The sequence below is a fragment of the Acanthopagrus latus genome, chromosome 4, assembly GCF_904848185.1.
Source record: "Acanthopagrus latus isolate v.2019 chromosome 4, fAcaLat1.1, whole genome shotgun sequence".
Lineage (NCBI taxonomy): Eukaryota > Metazoa > Chordata > Actinopteri > Spariformes > Sparidae > Acanthopagrus > Acanthopagrus latus.
The window spans coordinates 5655917-5673169 of record NC_051042.1 but is presented as its reverse complement, the minus strand read 5'-3'; the positions used below and the strand labels follow the sequence as shown (position 1 = coordinate 5673169).

At 40.6% G+C, this 17253-nt stretch overlaps 1 protein-coding gene across 4 annotated transcripts in view; it reads right to left on the bottom strand.

Annotated features, from left to right (window-relative positions):
• Positions 1 to 1634: 1634 nt before the first annotated feature.
• itga11a (integrin, alpha 11a) overlaps positions 1635 to 17253 on the bottom strand; it is a 76326-nt gene continuing 60707 nt past the window's right edge. For all 4 annotated transcript variants that reach the window (XM_037094604.1, XM_037094602.1, XM_037094603.1 and 1 more), the window contains 14 exons: positions 16806 to 16945; positions 16600 to 16710; positions 16370 to 16455; positions 15606 to 15816; positions 15393 to 15491; positions 10092 to 10168; positions 9755 to 9838; positions 9404 to 9494; positions 9194 to 9307; positions 8329 to 8412; positions 8129 to 8239; positions 7862 to 7957; positions 5597 to 5710; positions 1635 to 2894 (listed from right to left, as the gene is read on the bottom strand). In XM_037094604.1, coding sequence (XP_036950499.1) covers positions 2817 to 2894; positions 5597 to 5710; positions 7862 to 7957; positions 8129 to 8239; positions 8329 to 8412; positions 9194 to 9307; positions 9404 to 9494; positions 9755 to 9838; positions 10092 to 10168; positions 15393 to 15491; positions 15606 to 15816; positions 16370 to 16455; positions 16600 to 16710; positions 16806 to 16945 — 1496 coding nt within the window. In that variant the 3' untranslated portion in view covers positions 1635 to 2816. The remainder of the gene's footprint in view (positions 2895 to 5596; positions 5711 to 7861; positions 7958 to 8128; positions 8240 to 8328; positions 8413 to 9193; positions 9308 to 9403; positions 9495 to 9754; positions 9839 to 10091; positions 10169 to 15392; positions 15492 to 15605; positions 15817 to 16369; positions 16456 to 16599; positions 16711 to 16805; positions 16946 to 17253) is intronic.

Below are 17253 nucleotides of genomic sequence, written 5' to 3'. Positions count from 1 at the left end.
TTAAAAAGCACTCTTATAAGACTTATTTTACGACTTATAACCATGTAGAAGAAAAAATACTCTGTCAACTGGAAAATAGGTTTTCTAGCCCTTTAGCCAAATTGAGCCCTTGTTGTCCAAAGATGGTTGCCTTCTGGTCTTCCTGCAGCACTCCTCCCCAACTCTAATGTCAATATGTCAGCCTTCTCTCCAGTATAATGGACCACAAGTCAAATGCCATCGAGTTAAATTAAATTAGAGAAAAGGAGGACTTGTCTCTGGTGAGTAGGTGATTACATCGTGATCTAACAGGGGAATTGACAAAACCTAAGAGAAAGAAATCCAACAATGAGGTTGAGTTAAAGAAACCTTTGTAACGATTTAGTGCCATATAGTCTTTATCTCTTCTACTTCCTGCGCCCTCAGTACAGATTAGAATGGGCACATTTGCGCTCAACATCCTCTGCACCTCGTCTTGTAGCTGCGCTTCACATTGCCACTGATTTTTAAGAATGAACATGTCAGAGATCATTTTGAATTGAAAGCTGAAATTTCCTCTGACTGTTGCCTCTCATCTCACCTCCTCTCCCGTTTATGTATGTATTACAGTGCCTGACCCAATACACAGGCTTGATTGACTTGGCTGGGTAGCATCACGTGAGCGATTTACAGATTTTACATCTCCCTGAACTGTCAATGCTGTAAAGGCTATAGAGGCTGCGCGACTTAAAACGGATGCCATGGCAGGTCAATATGAGGGCCAGTGACAAGCCAGCCTCAACTCGCCTGCCGTCAACGTCCAACATCTGTCATGACTCTTGTTTCTGTTTGTTCTTGTATCTGGTTTTTGGTTTTGATTCATGTCCTTTTTTCTATGTCTTGTTGTGTTCTGTGTTTTGGTTTTTCCTTGTCTCGTGTCTCATGTTCTGATTTTTCCATGCCCTCATGTGTCCTTTAAGTTCTCCTGTGTTCTCCCCTCTGGCTCCCTCTGTCTGTTGTCTTGTTCCCTCCCGGTCTGTTCCTCTGTGCTCCTCCCCCTCGTTATCTCACCTGGTTTCCTTCCTCCTCTCTCCTCACCTGTTTCTTGTCATGTCATTAGTGTCTGTGTATTTAGTCTCTGTGTTCCACTCACTCCTGGCCCAGTCATTGTATTCTGTTTGCTGTTCTCTGTTTCTTGATCCATGCTCCTGATTCATGTTCCTGATCCATGCTCCTGTCCATGCGCTTCTGTCCCGTTTTGGTATGTCTTGGTTTTGAGTTTTTCCATGTTTAAGTTGAACTTTGAATTTTTGTTTGAACTTTGTCTAGCTGTTTTCTGTTGCTACTTTGTCTTGCCCTTTAAGTTGTTACTTTGCTTTTTTGCCCTGTTTTGGTCTGTTTTGTTTTTGTAATCAGCTTTTAATAAAGCTCGCCTTTTGTTCATCCCCATCTCTGCCTCACGTGTCTACTGCGTTTGGGTCCACCTTTTCCCTTCCATAGTTTTCCCTTTTTCCCCAACCTGACAACATCTCCAAACCAGCCAACTCACACCAAAACAATCTGGACTGTTAAACAGCACTACAAGAGGAAAAAACATGTGTTTTGAGTTTGGGGTGAACCACCCGATTAAGACGTGTGTTTCAATATGATACATGTATTCATTAAGGAGACACTCATAGACATATACAAAACTTTATTTGTAGGCGTATAACAGCTCTTCACACCTCATCAAACAGGACACGCTGACATTCTTTGGAAACACCAGGAGGGTGCTGACATACTGTAAGTAATGTGCATTTCCGCACGCTTCTCATTATCATTTAGATTAGAATTTCTCTGATGATTTCCCTGTTGCCTGCAGTATTTGATGCACATTCTTCTGCTCGGACACAGTGCATGTCAAACAGCATGCAACGTCTCGTAACAAGTTCGGTAACACAAAGCTCACTTGTTTCATCTGCCTTGTTGCTTAAGTTACAAAGTAATGCCACAAACAATGTGGAAAATACTGAAAACCTTTATAATATTTGAAAGGATATAAAAAGGTACTGGAATATTTACAAAATTCAAGTTAATTTTGTACAAAGTAAAAGTGCATTAAATGTTTGAAGATCATCCTGCATGTTTTCCAGGATGAAAATATTATCAAAGATATGAGCGGATGCAGGTTTAGAAGATTCTTCTCTTTAGAAAAACATCATGAATCTTCTCTGTACTCTGGAGACTTTGGATCAGTTTTATGTCTTCATAAATTATTATGCATGTGAGCTGAACATGTTGCAGATAAAATCTTTTCAACATCGAATTCAATATACACTAAAGTAACTTTACATTTGCTGTAGCTTTCGGGTGGAAAGTCACCCTTGAGGTTTTTCATGTATTTCAAAATTTACCATAAGAGTTAAATAAATATACATCAGGGAGAGACAAAAGAGTGACTGGCTAACACTCGCCTCATGGGCAAATTGTGGCCTTGAATTCTAAGAACAGATCGATTCAAGCTCGCACTATTCTTCCTCTCAAACGGCCAGAAAAAGCACCGGAGCTCCAGCCTGAAGCCAAGAAAACGAGAGCTCAAAGATCTGTGAATATGCGACACGGAGGGCGGCGGGATACATGGACAAAGGAGGCCCTGATGTCGCAACAGTGCAGGAATGCTAAGTGAGTGTGACAGTGCTGACTCTTGGGGGTCAGGGGTGGTGGCGTGGGACAGATCCAGTGCACTGAACAAGCCTTGCTTCATGCGGAGCTGTCTTCGCGGTGCCACTGTGGTACTGGGGAGCAGGGGAAGGTGGGTTGGTCCCTGAGTGTCGGGTCCCCTGTGGAAAAGGTGTCTGCTGGGGGGCCCTCAGCCTGCGTTACCGCTCTTCTGCCACTTTCCCGTTTGCCTCCTGCTCGTCTTCGTCTCTCCGCTTCTGCCTCTGGAAGAAGCCGAGCTGGGAGGGAGAGCAGTGAAGCACAGAGAGGAGTTAGACCAGAGAAACAGCCTGCAATCAACAACTCAAGACTGTGCGAGGAAGCTCGCTGTGGACCTTGGGATCAGTGTGTGTGATAAAATAATCTAATCCTGAATGCACAGTGTGTGTTTCCTGCTGCTCGGGATCTCTCAATTAACACAAAAGACATAAACAGTGTGGGATCATGGGAGTTGTTGTTTCCACTGTTTACCACTGCTGGTGCAAATCTCTGTACAGAAATAATCACAGACGAGGTAATCTTCTAAAGTCATATTCATATTCATTTTAGACGTCAATGCAGAAATGTGTAACTTCTGCCACTAGGAGGCTCCCCATTAAAGCTTTCTAGAAGTACTGACAAACTTTCTTTACCTTTTCCAGTGTTCAGTTTTAGAACAAAATCAGAGTAAAAGCACTTCACCTGCTGACCTCCCCTTCCAGAACAATCAGTCAAGGAACAGAACTACAAGAACATCACTTTGTCCTCAACTCTGGCAGCCTGGTGGGAAACACTTACAGTCACCAAGTCATCACTGGCTCCATGTAAGCACACTCCGATTTGGCAACCACCCCATTCACTTGTCATCATGGCAACAAAAGAGAATCACCTGCACCACCTATTCCAGAACAACCAATTCATATCATTCAACACACTTACCTGGAGGTCCGGGGTTGAGAGGGAGCGACAACACGACCAACAATTAAAATCCAGTCAAATACTGACTCAATTAGTCAAATCTAAAATGAACATAACCAACAACACACTACAACCAAAATTAATATAATGATAATATTCTCAAAACCTTATAAAAATATATCCCTGACAGATATCCTCATAATCCCTCCGATCACAAAACACCTCTGCCTCCACAACCCATGACTTCTGGTTACAAATCAGTAAAAACATGTTCTCTAACAACACAAACTCACAACTTACACTAAATAAAACTATCTAATGCACCACTTGGGCCTGCCAACCAGTTCACTCATCCTGGACCACAGTCAGTGAAACACCCTCCTCTATGTCAGGCTGCAGAGGTCCACCATTCCCATCCCTTTGCAAGCTGGGAGACTTGACATAAGTCACTATCCCAGTTAAATACAAACCACTTTCACTCTTTTGTTTCCAGAGACAAACACAGCTGCATTACACACTCACCCAGTGACATACATATCACTCCTTCTGTCTCTCTCTCCGCTGTCCAACTAATTTAGTGCTAATCAAATAACCACAGTAAATAACTGTAGTTTGGGAAATCAGGAAGTGATGCAGTAGAAACGAACCTCTCGGAGCAGAAATGGATAAACAAAAGGGTCTTTTGAATGGCAGGTTGAGCTTCACAGCTCTGCGAGGTGAGTCTCTCCACAAGAACAAAGTTAACTGCATTTACTGTCGATGGGAACTGAGTTGCTGTGAGTGCGTCCAGTCTCAAATACCACTTACTGGCCGAGCACAGAGCTGATGCAGACAGCCCTCCTCCCCCTCCCCAAAGGCAGATATACTGGAGAGTTTACACCGCAGACGCCTGGACAACATGAGACAAACTTTCAACAGCAATAGCTAATTGCGTGGCCACAGCTGCAGGCTGATTAAAAGTGTTTAGGTAACTTTACCAGTGTGTGTGTGTGTGTGTGTGTGTGTGTGTGTGTGTGTGTGTCACTGCCACTCACGCAAACATCCAAACAGCCTTAAATACTCTTACTTCACTTATACTCTATCTCACTTCTATAACATATTATGTCTAAATGTTTTTCATCCGTATGTTCTGACCATCGTCGACCATTTTATCTTCCTCGTTGTTGTTTAATGTTTGTCTTTGTTTGTATGCCGTTTTTCTGTGTGCATTGGTTTGTTCTGTAAACAATAAATCATTTTTTTTAAAAAATGTAAATAGTGAAAAGGCGAGACTGAGACTGAGCCTCTAGTATAGATGTGCCATCAATTATTTAAACGAAAACATGCCATGTGCATGTGGTTTTGCAGTCTGGTTTGTGTAAAGGTCACACAATGGTAGAGTGAATTCATCTCTTGGGGACATGAGGAAGAAGTAAAAATCATTACTGTTACAAAGCTATGTAAAGATTGCTTTTGTACTGAATTTCTATAGTTGTCTGTCACTTAAAGTCAGGACAGTGTCAGAACTGGCAGTAAAATGCTTACAAACCAGCCCCAACCCACATAAAAATGTAAAATGTAAGAGTTTCTGGCTAGCAATCTATTGGGTTGAGGTCTGCAGTGTGTCAGGGAGACATTCAGTCCAACCTGGGTGCCATACCCCACCTCTCCCCACCCAGCACACAGGTGATCTGAATCCACTGCAGTCAGTTTGGAGAGACGTTGAAATTGAGCCCAGAACGAAAAAAGATAGCAGGCCTTCTCAGTGAGACTGCTACAGGACCTTTCTATCTCTGTTGTCAGACGTGATGTTGTTCTCTACCAGTAGGTTGCAGCATAACCCCACACTGAAATCCTGCTCAACCAACAGGTTGGGTTTAAAATAAGGTTTAATATATTGTTCTCTTAATGAGGCCGTTAACAGAACAATATCACCTACTTTAGATAAAAGCAGAAATCCAGAGGAAGCTCAATGCAAATGTACAGGAGGTCTTAGTGCAATTCACTTTCACTTTCAATATTTCAATATATTTTCTTCATGAGGGTTAATTATGTGATGACTCACCTTCCATAGAGCGAGGCTGAGCAGGGCTAACAATAAGAGCCCTCCCAGTGTGCTCCCGATGATTATCCAGGTGGGGATTCTGTAATCTCCCTCCTTCCTGATTTCCAGTATTATCTGTGGAAAACATAAAGAAAAGAGCTGACTCATTAGTTAACCTTTTTTTTTTACTGAGATACACACTGAACTCAGTCGGCTTTAGTCTGATACAAAAAGAGTTTATTTGTTCACAAAAATAAATATAATGCATATACACTACAGTAATATATGTATTTATGGTAAAGTTTTAGATAAGGGAACACATACTAAACATTACCTAATTGCTTTTTAGCATGTATATTAGTAATTCATCTTATTCTGCAAGACGATATTCTACAACGTGTAGTTTTCCCTTAATAACCTCCTGGTTACCGCTGAATGTCAGTATGGAAGAAAGTAAGTCAGGCAGCTGAATTTTAATCTTGACAAGCGTTATGAGGTTGTAGGACCACAAGAAGAGTCCCTCTCACATCTTAATCTGACACATAAATAGAATGTCTTCTTATGTAACAAAACACAAAAATTGTTAATAAAAAAGTGTTAATAGAGTCCAAATAACTCTAAATTAATTTATATCATATATTATATATGATATTATATATATATATATATATATATATATATATATATATATATATCATTAGAAAATGAGCGAATCAGCTGTGAGAAAAACCTCAGTTCTTAAGATCCTATAGTTGTAGAATATGTTCATGCAGACTTAGGCATTAACAAATACTTTATAAGAACTAATAAAAGCAGATATGGTACTAGCACACATGCTAAGAAACAAGTGGATAATGATTCATACATGCTCCCCAGTATAAATTGTTAGCAGAAGTATAAATTGTGAGCACTAATGTAAATATAAGACCGTCTCGTAATGACAAACAGTAAACCATAAAGCAGCTGTGATATTCTCAGGAGATATTAATGAACTCTGCCAGAGAAAACTGACGCTCACAGGCCAATCATGGCTTATTTACAATGATTACAATATAACAATCATATAAAATATCATGTAATCTTTCTTAACATAAAGGAAGACTCATTAACACCACAAAATCAAAATTCCCTTTTGACTCTAATCTACATTTAGAAATTACGTCACTTGAAAGAAGTCAGTAGGAACCAGTGGTGGAATCTAACTATGTAACTTTACTCAAAGGTACTATTTTCTGTAGGTACATTTATGCAACTTTATACTTCTACTCCATTACAATAGGCAAATATTGTACTTTTGTCCTCATAATTTTTCTGACCGCTTTACTTACAAGACTACAATTTTTCATCCACTTCCTGTCCACTATCGCCAGATGTGTTTGATTTTGAATGTGATAAACTGAAGGATGAAGCATTCTCCTACTTCTTAAACTCAATCAACTCTTTAAAAATGCTGCTGGATCAGCTGGAAAATGCATCGCCAGGCTCTGGTTCTCACAGGACAGCGATGCTTATAGATTATGATGTGCTGCTGTAGATTGAACTCGCCAACAGTATACAAAGACGTTCAAATGAGCTCAGCCTAAAACATTGAGAGCAGTGAAATGTAGCAGACATAAATGCAGCTGTGATATTAATCCAAATACATCAGATAAAAGAGTGGAACACTGACACAATCACTGCACTATCAGTACTTTTTTTTTTGATACTTTAAGTGCATTTTGCTGATAATACTTTCATACTTATACTTAAATCTGAACGTAGGACTCTTCCATGTAGTGAGGCATTTTCTGAGGATCTGATTATTTCTTCCAACACTGATAAGTGCTCATAGAAGCATAATAATGAGATACTGCATGACTGTTTCTATTGGCCGATAGATGGCAGCAAAGATAAGTTTATGAGTCCAGACTTTAACATGTTGTGCCGCTGGTCCTTTCGGTCCCTCAGCACCACACAGCACGTGTGCTCTAATAGAACTTTACTGTCTGATTCTGCACTGCCTCAGCTTCACAGTGCCCAGTGATATTTAGTCACTGCAGCAAAATGTGTTTCTGTTTAGTTTAGCATAAGTTATAATGTTACAGATATTAAAATTTCAGTCCATTTAATTAAGTTTTAAAGACTCTTTTTAATCTTCTTCAGCACACAAACTGTATCCACACATGGAGAGGATCAAAATCAGAAAGAGCCTAAATTTGATCAAATAATGATGTTGTTGAGCTCAGATGTAAGTCAGGTCAAACCCAGGACAGAGGCACTTTACGGCATTAACTGTAGCTGACTCACATGTCTGACCGGCCTCTCTTCATGTAAGAACATGGGGCTGGAGGAGGGTAGCTCCACCGATGCACTGGTTACCAGTTCCAAGATTTTAAACTTCAGCTGGAGAGGAAATGAAAACATGCAGCCAGTTCTCACAAACACGTCACACAGCTCAGAGATTACGAATCTTTCACCGCTCCGAGTCACAGCAGGCCAATAGTAAAATCAACGTCATCATAAAACTGTGAGACATTCGACTTTATGCGCGCAAGCTGTGGGTGTAATACTCACTGCGTGTAAGGTATCTATTCTCAGAGCTCCTGATATCCTGGTTGTTATTTCTCTGTAAGAGGCCACATTGACACTGCATTGGATCGGCAGAGTCAGGGTGTTGGATTGGTTCTGTGTGAGGATGCCAGACATCAGCCTTCAGGAACAAACTAATCAAAGGGAAACAAAAATTCTACTGGCAATAAAAATAAATGTTTTACCAAGCGGGAGAAGCGTGAAAGATCCTCAGGCGACGACCTGCTTTGCGCCACATGCTGAGGTGGTAAACAGTGCGTACCATCCCTCTGAGGAATGACAAGAGATTTAAAATACCTGTTAGTCTGCACAGAAGGAGGGAATAAATGATCTGATAATGTCAGGTTTAATTGGGACTGCAGGGCTGATCCTATTCAGCACCTGTACAGCTGTATACTTGTTTACAAAACTGCTGAATTATTCCTTCGATATCCCAAATAATGAACTGAAAATATAAACAAAGAAAACTATTTTTGTACTAGCACTTTCAATACCATCAATACTAACAACATGAGCTGATGAGCTGACCTAACAGCACAAGTAGAGAAGAAACTTCACATTCTGACTAAACCAAAACCCTGAACGGGTCGACCTTAATAGGCACTGGAGGCCCGTCAAGTCTTGGACTGTTCTGCATTGTGAACGGTGCTGCAGCAACAGCAGCACTATGAAAAAAGCTTGGAACCTTTTTTCTTTTTTTTTTTAATCTTTCCCAAAACTAAAAATACAACAGCAAACCAAAGAGGAATAGAATGAACAGTGTGAAATCTGCTCCAACACAAGCTGTAAATGTTAGCATGTTGTGCTAGCTACCTTACTAGGCCTATTTGTAGTAGTAACTGAATGTTACTTCCAAGGTCAAGGAGCATTTTATCTACTAACCTAATACATTGTTGGGTTACAGGTTTACAATCAGGCTTCTGTTATCAGCCTGTAGGAGCAAAGCCCTTAAAGAGTGTATTTAAAATCAATAGAAATGTTTTCATAAGAAAGAAGAGAGAATATTCTTTAAAACGTTACCTATTCTCACTTTAAGTCACTGAGACTCACCTGGTCAATATAGAAGTCAGATATCTGAAGGAGCTGGTTCCCATTTTTCGTCATTTCTGGGATTTCAATGTTGAGCTGCAGATTATTTACTGGAAAGTAGCCGAGGTTCTGGATCTGACAGACAAGAAGTAAACTGTGTAAATGGTTTGCAAGCCAGTGTTTTCCCCTACAGTAAATGAGGGTAATGTTGATGAAGCTCTTGGCTCTCACCTGGAATGTCAAGTTGAAAAGAGGGCCAATCACACCGTGCTCCTCCAGAGACAGCTCTGATCTGATCTCATATCGAGTGGGATTTGAGTCCCTTTTGAAGTAAACCATAAACATGAACAAGTAGTACGAAGCAATTATCTTCCATTTATCTGGGCTTTGCAGTACACGTTGTTAAGTTCAGCTCCATTCCAGCTTCAGTGTCTGCAGCTTTTTTTCCCACACTGATATTATTCAGCATTTTCCAGATGCCATTAACTTACTACTTTCCAGTAATTTGTACTTTCAAGTTCACTGCTTTCAAAAATCACCTTAACACGCATCATTTGGTAGGATACTAATTAATGGACAAACCTCGTGAAGAGAAGGTCTGCCTCGTATTTCAGTGAGTAATAGATATCATTGAAATTATCAGCTGTGCTCGTATCCTCGCCATCACTGTTGAGAAAATGAGACACAAATATTCAGAGGTTGGAGTGTACAGAGGGACACAGCAGCTATGTGATTTATCTGTTCAGCTCAAGTCCAGTGGCAGTTTTTTATCTTATCTTGGCAGCTTGGATATTATTTTTGGAAGTCTTGGTTGATAGTTAGCATCAACAAGGACACGGGACAGTTCAGGACAGAACTCTCTCCATGAATTGAGACGTTAATCTTTTTTAAAATACAGGTTTCAGATTTATGTTCGCACCTGCCGGCCTCCAGGATCACCCTGACGTGGTCCAGGAAGACAGTATGACTGAACTCAAACTCCAGACGAAATGTGACCTACGAAGAGAAGAAAGATCACGGTTAGAAGAATAAATCAGTCATTTACTGCAATCTCTAAAAATAATGGTATATCTTATTCACAGTGTTTGTTCAGCGTTTCACTAGTTTATTTATATATATATACGGTACGATAGTAATGACACCAGACCTTCAAACCTTGACACAATGCTAGTATTAAACCGGTGTTACTGCATCAACATGCCAATCAAGTTCCTGAGCTGTGGCGTTGAACAATGGCCAAACATGTCATCATTTTATCCAATTAAACATTTGTAAAATGTAATTATCATAATTGTTGAGTAATGGCCAGAATGTGTCTGGTGAAGTCACAGTGACTTTGACCTCTGACCACCAAATTCTAATCGGTTCAACCTTGTGTCAGATTTGAAGAAACTCCCTCAAGGTGTTCTTGAGATATGCTGTCACAAGAATAGGATGGATGGACGACCCAACAACAGGATGCCTCGAGCCAAAGTTATCACTGCTGCTGAGGCAAAAAATATAAACTAGATACCTTTTATGCTACCACAACAAAAAGAAAAGAGTGCTGAGCATGATAAAGAACTTACACACAGTGCTGGTTAAAAAAACAAGAAACTAACTGAACACATATAAACTAATCTGTGTTTTCACTTTTTATACTATCGATTGCAGATATTGTATTCTACAAAATGAAGTACTGATATCCTTATATACAGTATACTGTATATGTCTCTGTATATGCCCTACCCAACAGTAAAGGCCCCGCACTGAGGATTAAGGAGTGAAGCCTGCAATAACCTGCTCTAAGCTTGGACCCCAGGCATCCAGCTGCACAGTTGGTACTGCTTAAATAGAAGCAGGGAATTTCCCCACAGTTGAGGACAATGCTTTAAATACAAGTCAACACACACAAACAACAGGAGGAGAGGAGAGGAGAGGAGAGGAGAGGAGAGGAGAGGAGAGGAGAGGAGAGGAGAGGAGAGGAGAGGAGAGGAGAGGGTTGATGGGCTGCAGAGATCAGACTGAGCCGAGCTGAGCTTTGTTTACGGCTCTCCATGCTGTAATGAAATCCTGACTGAGACCTTCTGACCAGAGAGGAATGCATAACAGTGTTTACTTCCCTCCTTCCTCCTCCATATAGGCATCTCTGACAGACCACAGATGAACAAAAAAAACCATGACCCACTTTTATATAATCTTATCCTATTTGAGTAAAATGACCCTGTCCTTCTTTGTTATGAATGTCCTCAATAGGACAGAAAGCAAAAGCACAAAAATGCACAGACACAAGCGAGTGGTATGGGTTTGGATGATTGTCGGTGGCTAGAAGATGTTCGTGCGCCAGCAGAGTTGAGCGTGGAAATTCAGACAGAGTGTGAAGTTCCCCTTCCTCCTCTGGGTTGATGTAGTCGGCCTGCATCCATGAGCCACATTCACTGTTGATCATCAAACAACCACTAACAGAAACTACTGCTCCTTGACTCTTCACCCACAAGACACAGAAACACATTAAGCCAACTGAATCTGAGAGTAAATGTTGCCACAGATATGTTGCAACTTTTAGTAAAACAAAAAATAAATAATTACATTTTCAACGCTGTGCTTATGATTTGTTAGCGTAGGGCACAAAACCATTTGGTTAGGGTTTGGAAAAGACAATGTTACGGCTGCCATAAACACAAATGGAAATTGTTCCAAGGGCTCCTTAAAAATATCCAGTTGTGTCTCATGACAATTGTTGAAACGCTGTCGTGAACTGCAGTAACAGGCTTGCCAGCCTTCTCGCTTGCAACTTCACCACCATCCCCTCCACCTCCTGATGTGACACTCAGGTCAACATGTAATGTGAACGTGATATGACAAGTGTTGATATAGTACAAAGGCCTCAAATGTCAACGTATCATTGGTTTGCAGAAACGTTAACTGGGAACATTTTATCCTTCCGACTGGCATTTGTCACCACCGGCGTGTACTCGGGGAGCTGGTTTTAGATCTCACTTTGCTGTGGCGGTGGTAAAGTTTACCCTACATGCTAGTTTTACACAGGTCAAGAGCAACCGGAAAAGTCAAAACAAGCGTGATAACTGACTATTTTAAAAAGCTTGCCCTGAGGTTCCTTCTTTCCTTTAGCTAAACTGTGGTCTGGGCAGGCTTGGCAGCAGTACCAGTGTACAATCAGCCTTGTTTAACTCCATGCCACATTTTTTAAAGGCTCTCAACCAGAGCAGATCAGCGAGCGTTGTGGCTCTGGATGCTTTTCAGGCTGAATGAGTGGGTATGAATCACTCAGTGAGTTTTTAAAGGCTGACCTGAGTCCTCTTGGTTCAGTTGTTGGGGGTGGGGGATACACTGAGAAACGCAGTGATCTTCTCGTTACCCAGGAGACGGCGATTGTTTGTAATAATGACGTGGTTAGGACATTTTTGAACTCTTACAATCACCTTCATTTATTCATTCCCTCAGTATTTCTAAGCAAACTTTATATCAGTAAAGAAAGACTATTGCTCAGACATCAGTGGAAAAGACGTCTTATGTATAATCTGCTTGCTGTTTAATGGCTTTTAATTTCACCATGCGATGTACCATCAGTGTCGTCCCTGTCAAAGTTAATCCAAACACCACCCTCTTAAAAATAAAACTTGATGCCCTGCTGTAAAGTACACTGGAAGGAGCAGAGACTCGTAAATATCGTTGACATTACAAGCCCGTGGAAAGGCCGTGAGACAGCAGAACTGAACGTGAGAATAAGGAACAGATGAGAGAAAAGTATCTTTCACTCAGTCTCACCTGGTGCACGAAGCTTAACCGGAGACAAAGCGTTCTTAATGGCTTCTGTTCTATTCGCCCTGTGTCTTGGCTGTATTTTCATAATAACGTCATGACAACTAAAGGGGTGCTAGTTTACATCTTTATAGTGTATAGAGAAGGAGAACGAAGCGTGACTGACTTTTATGTCTAAATAAGGGACTTTGACCTTACACAAAATGCTTCAGCACAAAGTCACTGCAAAGTCACCTTCAGACAGAAGCAGGACTCACGTATATTTGGGCTTGTGTCCCAGAAATTCTCCAAACTCCACGCCGGAGTTACAGTGGTGTGTATTTGTGCAGGTGAAAGGACGTTAAACACATGAAAAATGTGGAGGTTCCCGTAAAATATGAACTCAAAGATGTCAGGTGATAACATGCAATATATAATGATTATCGTGAAATGTCATGTGACTGAGGTTAGGTCATGGGACGACAAAAAGTTTAATTAGCTAAAGAAGCCCATTACTTTAACAACATAAAAAATTGTCCACTGAGCAGAGTGCAGAGCTCCACCAGTTTTATAGTCAAGATGGAGGCAAAGATGACAAGAACAGGGATTTATCTGTCTCTAACTTCAGTGGATCATAACACACCAGGTATAGAATGAATCCGCAGATATTCCAGTTCAAGATGAAAACTATTTTTTTATTAGTAATTTCAGTATTTGACAGTATCTGTATAGTTGTATACCCTCTGAATGTTGGTGGGAGATACTGATAAGTTCAGACGTGTTCATGCAACGGTTTGTTGACTGTTGAAAGACATGACAACAGACTTTTCTATGGATGCCCATTACCTGAAATGCTTTTTGATATGTTGTTGCTATTGGAAAAAATACTCCCAGGGGAGGTAATTGTTGATCACTTGCAGCCCCACATGGTCGGTGAGGACGAGTCAGTGGTGTTAAAAAAAACTCCAGTAGTATGGGACATTAGTTGCTGACAGATATACACATACACACACACATACTGTATGACTAAATGCATGTTCTCCTCTGAAAAACACATTAAATACTTAAATTCCAGTGTATTTAAAATCTCTCATTTGCTTTCTCTGGCATGCTGCTAAAGGTCTTGGCTTCCACCATTACTGATTATTATGACTTATTGTGCCTCATTAGTGTCAAATGGAAGCACGTTTTACCCCCTGAAGTTTGGAGGTTGTACCAAGGAGACACTGAAGTGTATCAAGCTGGGAGAAAATAAGATACTCTACCAGAGGCGCAGTAAAAACGGGACCGCATAACATTCTTGGCACCAGTGCCTGGTGTTTGTTAAGACTAAGCACTGATTGTTTTTTATGAATGAAAAAAACTTAATACGTGCATATTCATTAGCAAAATGTGAATGTGATGCCTTCTTCGTTTCTGTTGCTAATGAGAGTGTACTTTTCTCTCAACTTCTATCAGCTCACTCCCTTTTAAATATCCTTTTTGGGCTGAGTAACTTGAATTTTAAGGTCTTCAGGGTTTAGAACATATGACTGGTACACAAAATATTACATTTCAAGATCATAATGAGCTTTGTAGAAGTCATCATTTATGCACAGAACTGTGAATAATGTCCATAATAAAGACACAGCTCAGACCTTGGAGGATATAAAGGAAATAAGGATGTTGATCTTAATATATCATGTGTTGTTTTATCTTGATACGCCACTGTAAGCTTTTTAAATTGATGTAATGATGAGTAAATGGTAGCTGAAGTCACATTTACATTACAGTTTATTCATAGTCACACGTGTTATTGTTGGAAAGTTAAATACAGAGGGACATATTGAAGTATTGACAGACTTTGATGTCAGACTATAGAAAGATGGAATCTCACAAACCAGAACTAAACTGGGCTCCTCGGGTTAGCTTGTGGGTCTTAGATTAACCAGTGTGGTCTGTCATGGTCATCTAAAGCCTGCAGCATGTGTTTTGGGATCTGTGGTCTAATATGGCCCATGTCAATGTTTTTTCAGCGGCAGAGTTTGTGGCATAACGTGGGCTTTGAGACATGTATCCGCATTTTTATTTTAGTCAGAAGTGGAGGCATCTAAATTGTTTTTTATCAGATTTGGGAATCGGTATGAAAACTCTCATATCAATGATTTTTTATGGTTGGAAAGATCAACATTTACATCTGCTTTCCATTCAGTCAGATAAATACAGAAATTACCATTCTCGCCTAAAACATATGGCCTTCTACACCGAAGAATAAAATGTCAGATATTGAGAAATGTTCTAGAGGAGTGGTGTCAAAACTCTCTCCCTTCGAGGGCCTGAACTGAAGCCTGAAGGTGGGCAAGGGACCAAAGGCAAACACCCATGTTGTATTGTTAAAATGCAAAATAGTACTCAGATCCCAGGGCCCAAAACCTGTTTGCTAATGGTTGCATTCTGTTTTACATTTACACAGTGACAACATTTGTGTGTGAAGTCTTACCTGACTCTTGGCCCTCATGAACGGAGCACTGACATTGCAGATCTTCTCACTCCTGAGTCTGTCCTCACTGTAACACTCTATTTTGATATCAGAGTTGTCCTGGATAAAAAAAAAAATAACAACAAAAAAAAACAGAATTGGTAGCATTAGTATGAGGCTTTTTACACAGTGCACAATATCTAATCCTCATGAGTTTGTGTGATGATTATGCACCTTAACTATAAGACTAGAGAAGCGCAGGTTGGGTGTGTAGCTGATATTCAGGCGAGCATTGTAGGCGTTTTCTCCTTTGTTCTCCAATCGGACATCCACCACCATCCTTCTCCTGTTTCCCTCTATCACCCGCAGAGATGCTTCACTCCCTGCTTCACTCAGATGGCGGCAGAAGGCACCACGAGACTGTACAGGTTGTGCACAGAACTGACTGGGAGGGAGGCAGAGAAAGAAAAAGAAAATTGTGAGGAATAAAGCAATTAAAAAAAAACAAAAAAACAAAAAAACCAGAACGGTAACGTTTCTCAAATCATAATTTCATTTCTTTCAGTAGAACTATCTTTTGTGCCTGTTCAATGTTTCTTTAGCTGAATGAAACACTACAATTGTGAAGTATACCAGAGTTGCAGGGAGGTGGTCTTAGTGGAAGGCAGGCACACAAACTCCTGACCTATCAGACCTGAAACTGACTGTTGTACTGCCTCAAAATGTAATCTATAGGTTTTACTTTGGTTTGGTTAAAGAAAGATTGTGATTTTAGTCACTTGTTTATCAATCAGCTAATGAAATAGTGAGATAAGATCTTTTCAGACTGAACATGAATTTTCCATTTTGACTTGTGTTGACTTTCATAAAAACAATGTACAATTTGCGTCAGTGTACATGATTCCTAGCTCTGCTGTGGTACTGGGTTGTTAGATACAGTATGTCTGTGAATGCTTCTGTGTGCTACAGTGTGAGTGGTGATGAATGTGTGAACATACTTTCGAGTCATCAGGTCATTCATACTCTGCAGTGCCAGGTCAGGTATGCAGCGGTCATCCTCGTCGCAGCCGTTCCAGAAAGGCAGCTAGCCAGAGAGGAAAGACCGGGAAAAGAAACTACTTATTAATTCTCTTTCCATGTGCACTTAGATAGGATCAGTTGGTTTTTGATCTTATAAAAATAATAACTTGAAAGCAAAGACAGAATAAACTGTCTGGTTCTCTCTCACCTCAGTCCTCACAACAGTAGGCCAGCTGTCATCTAGAACTGGTCCGTTGTCTGGATCTTGAAGCCCAACTTGAGCAGAAAACACTATGGGCCTTGCGTAGTCTGTGGTCTCCTGGTATAACACATTAGGTTTGAATATTAGCCTGTGGATTTACGCTATCATGGCACTTTATCTATGGCATAACCATCGTGTGCACCGGGCCTCACCATGACGTGAAAGTAGATGTGTTCACAGGTTTCTTCTCCAGGAAGGAGCGTCAGGTTCTGAGGCTGCTGCTTGGTTGGGTTGTCCAGAATGGCCCGAGGATTAAAACGTCTCTCCGCAATGGAGACGTTGTATTTGATCACTGTTCAGTCAGGAAGAAAAATTACACTCCAGTTTGAAATCATAAGAGATTCTATCTCATTTGTGTTAAAAGGCTGCTGTGATCTATGAGCTTCTGTTGTTACTTAGAAAAATGGCAGCAACAGTCTTTGGTGAATGACATCACTGGAGCAATGTGAGTCAATATTAGCTTGACTCTGAACATACGATGAATGTGTGACCAACATATACAAGAATCCAAACCCTCTGTCCTCAGCACTGAGTCATGTCCAAGCCACATTGTTTAAAAGAGCTTTCCCTTTATTGCCTCGTGTTTTCATGGCATGAGGA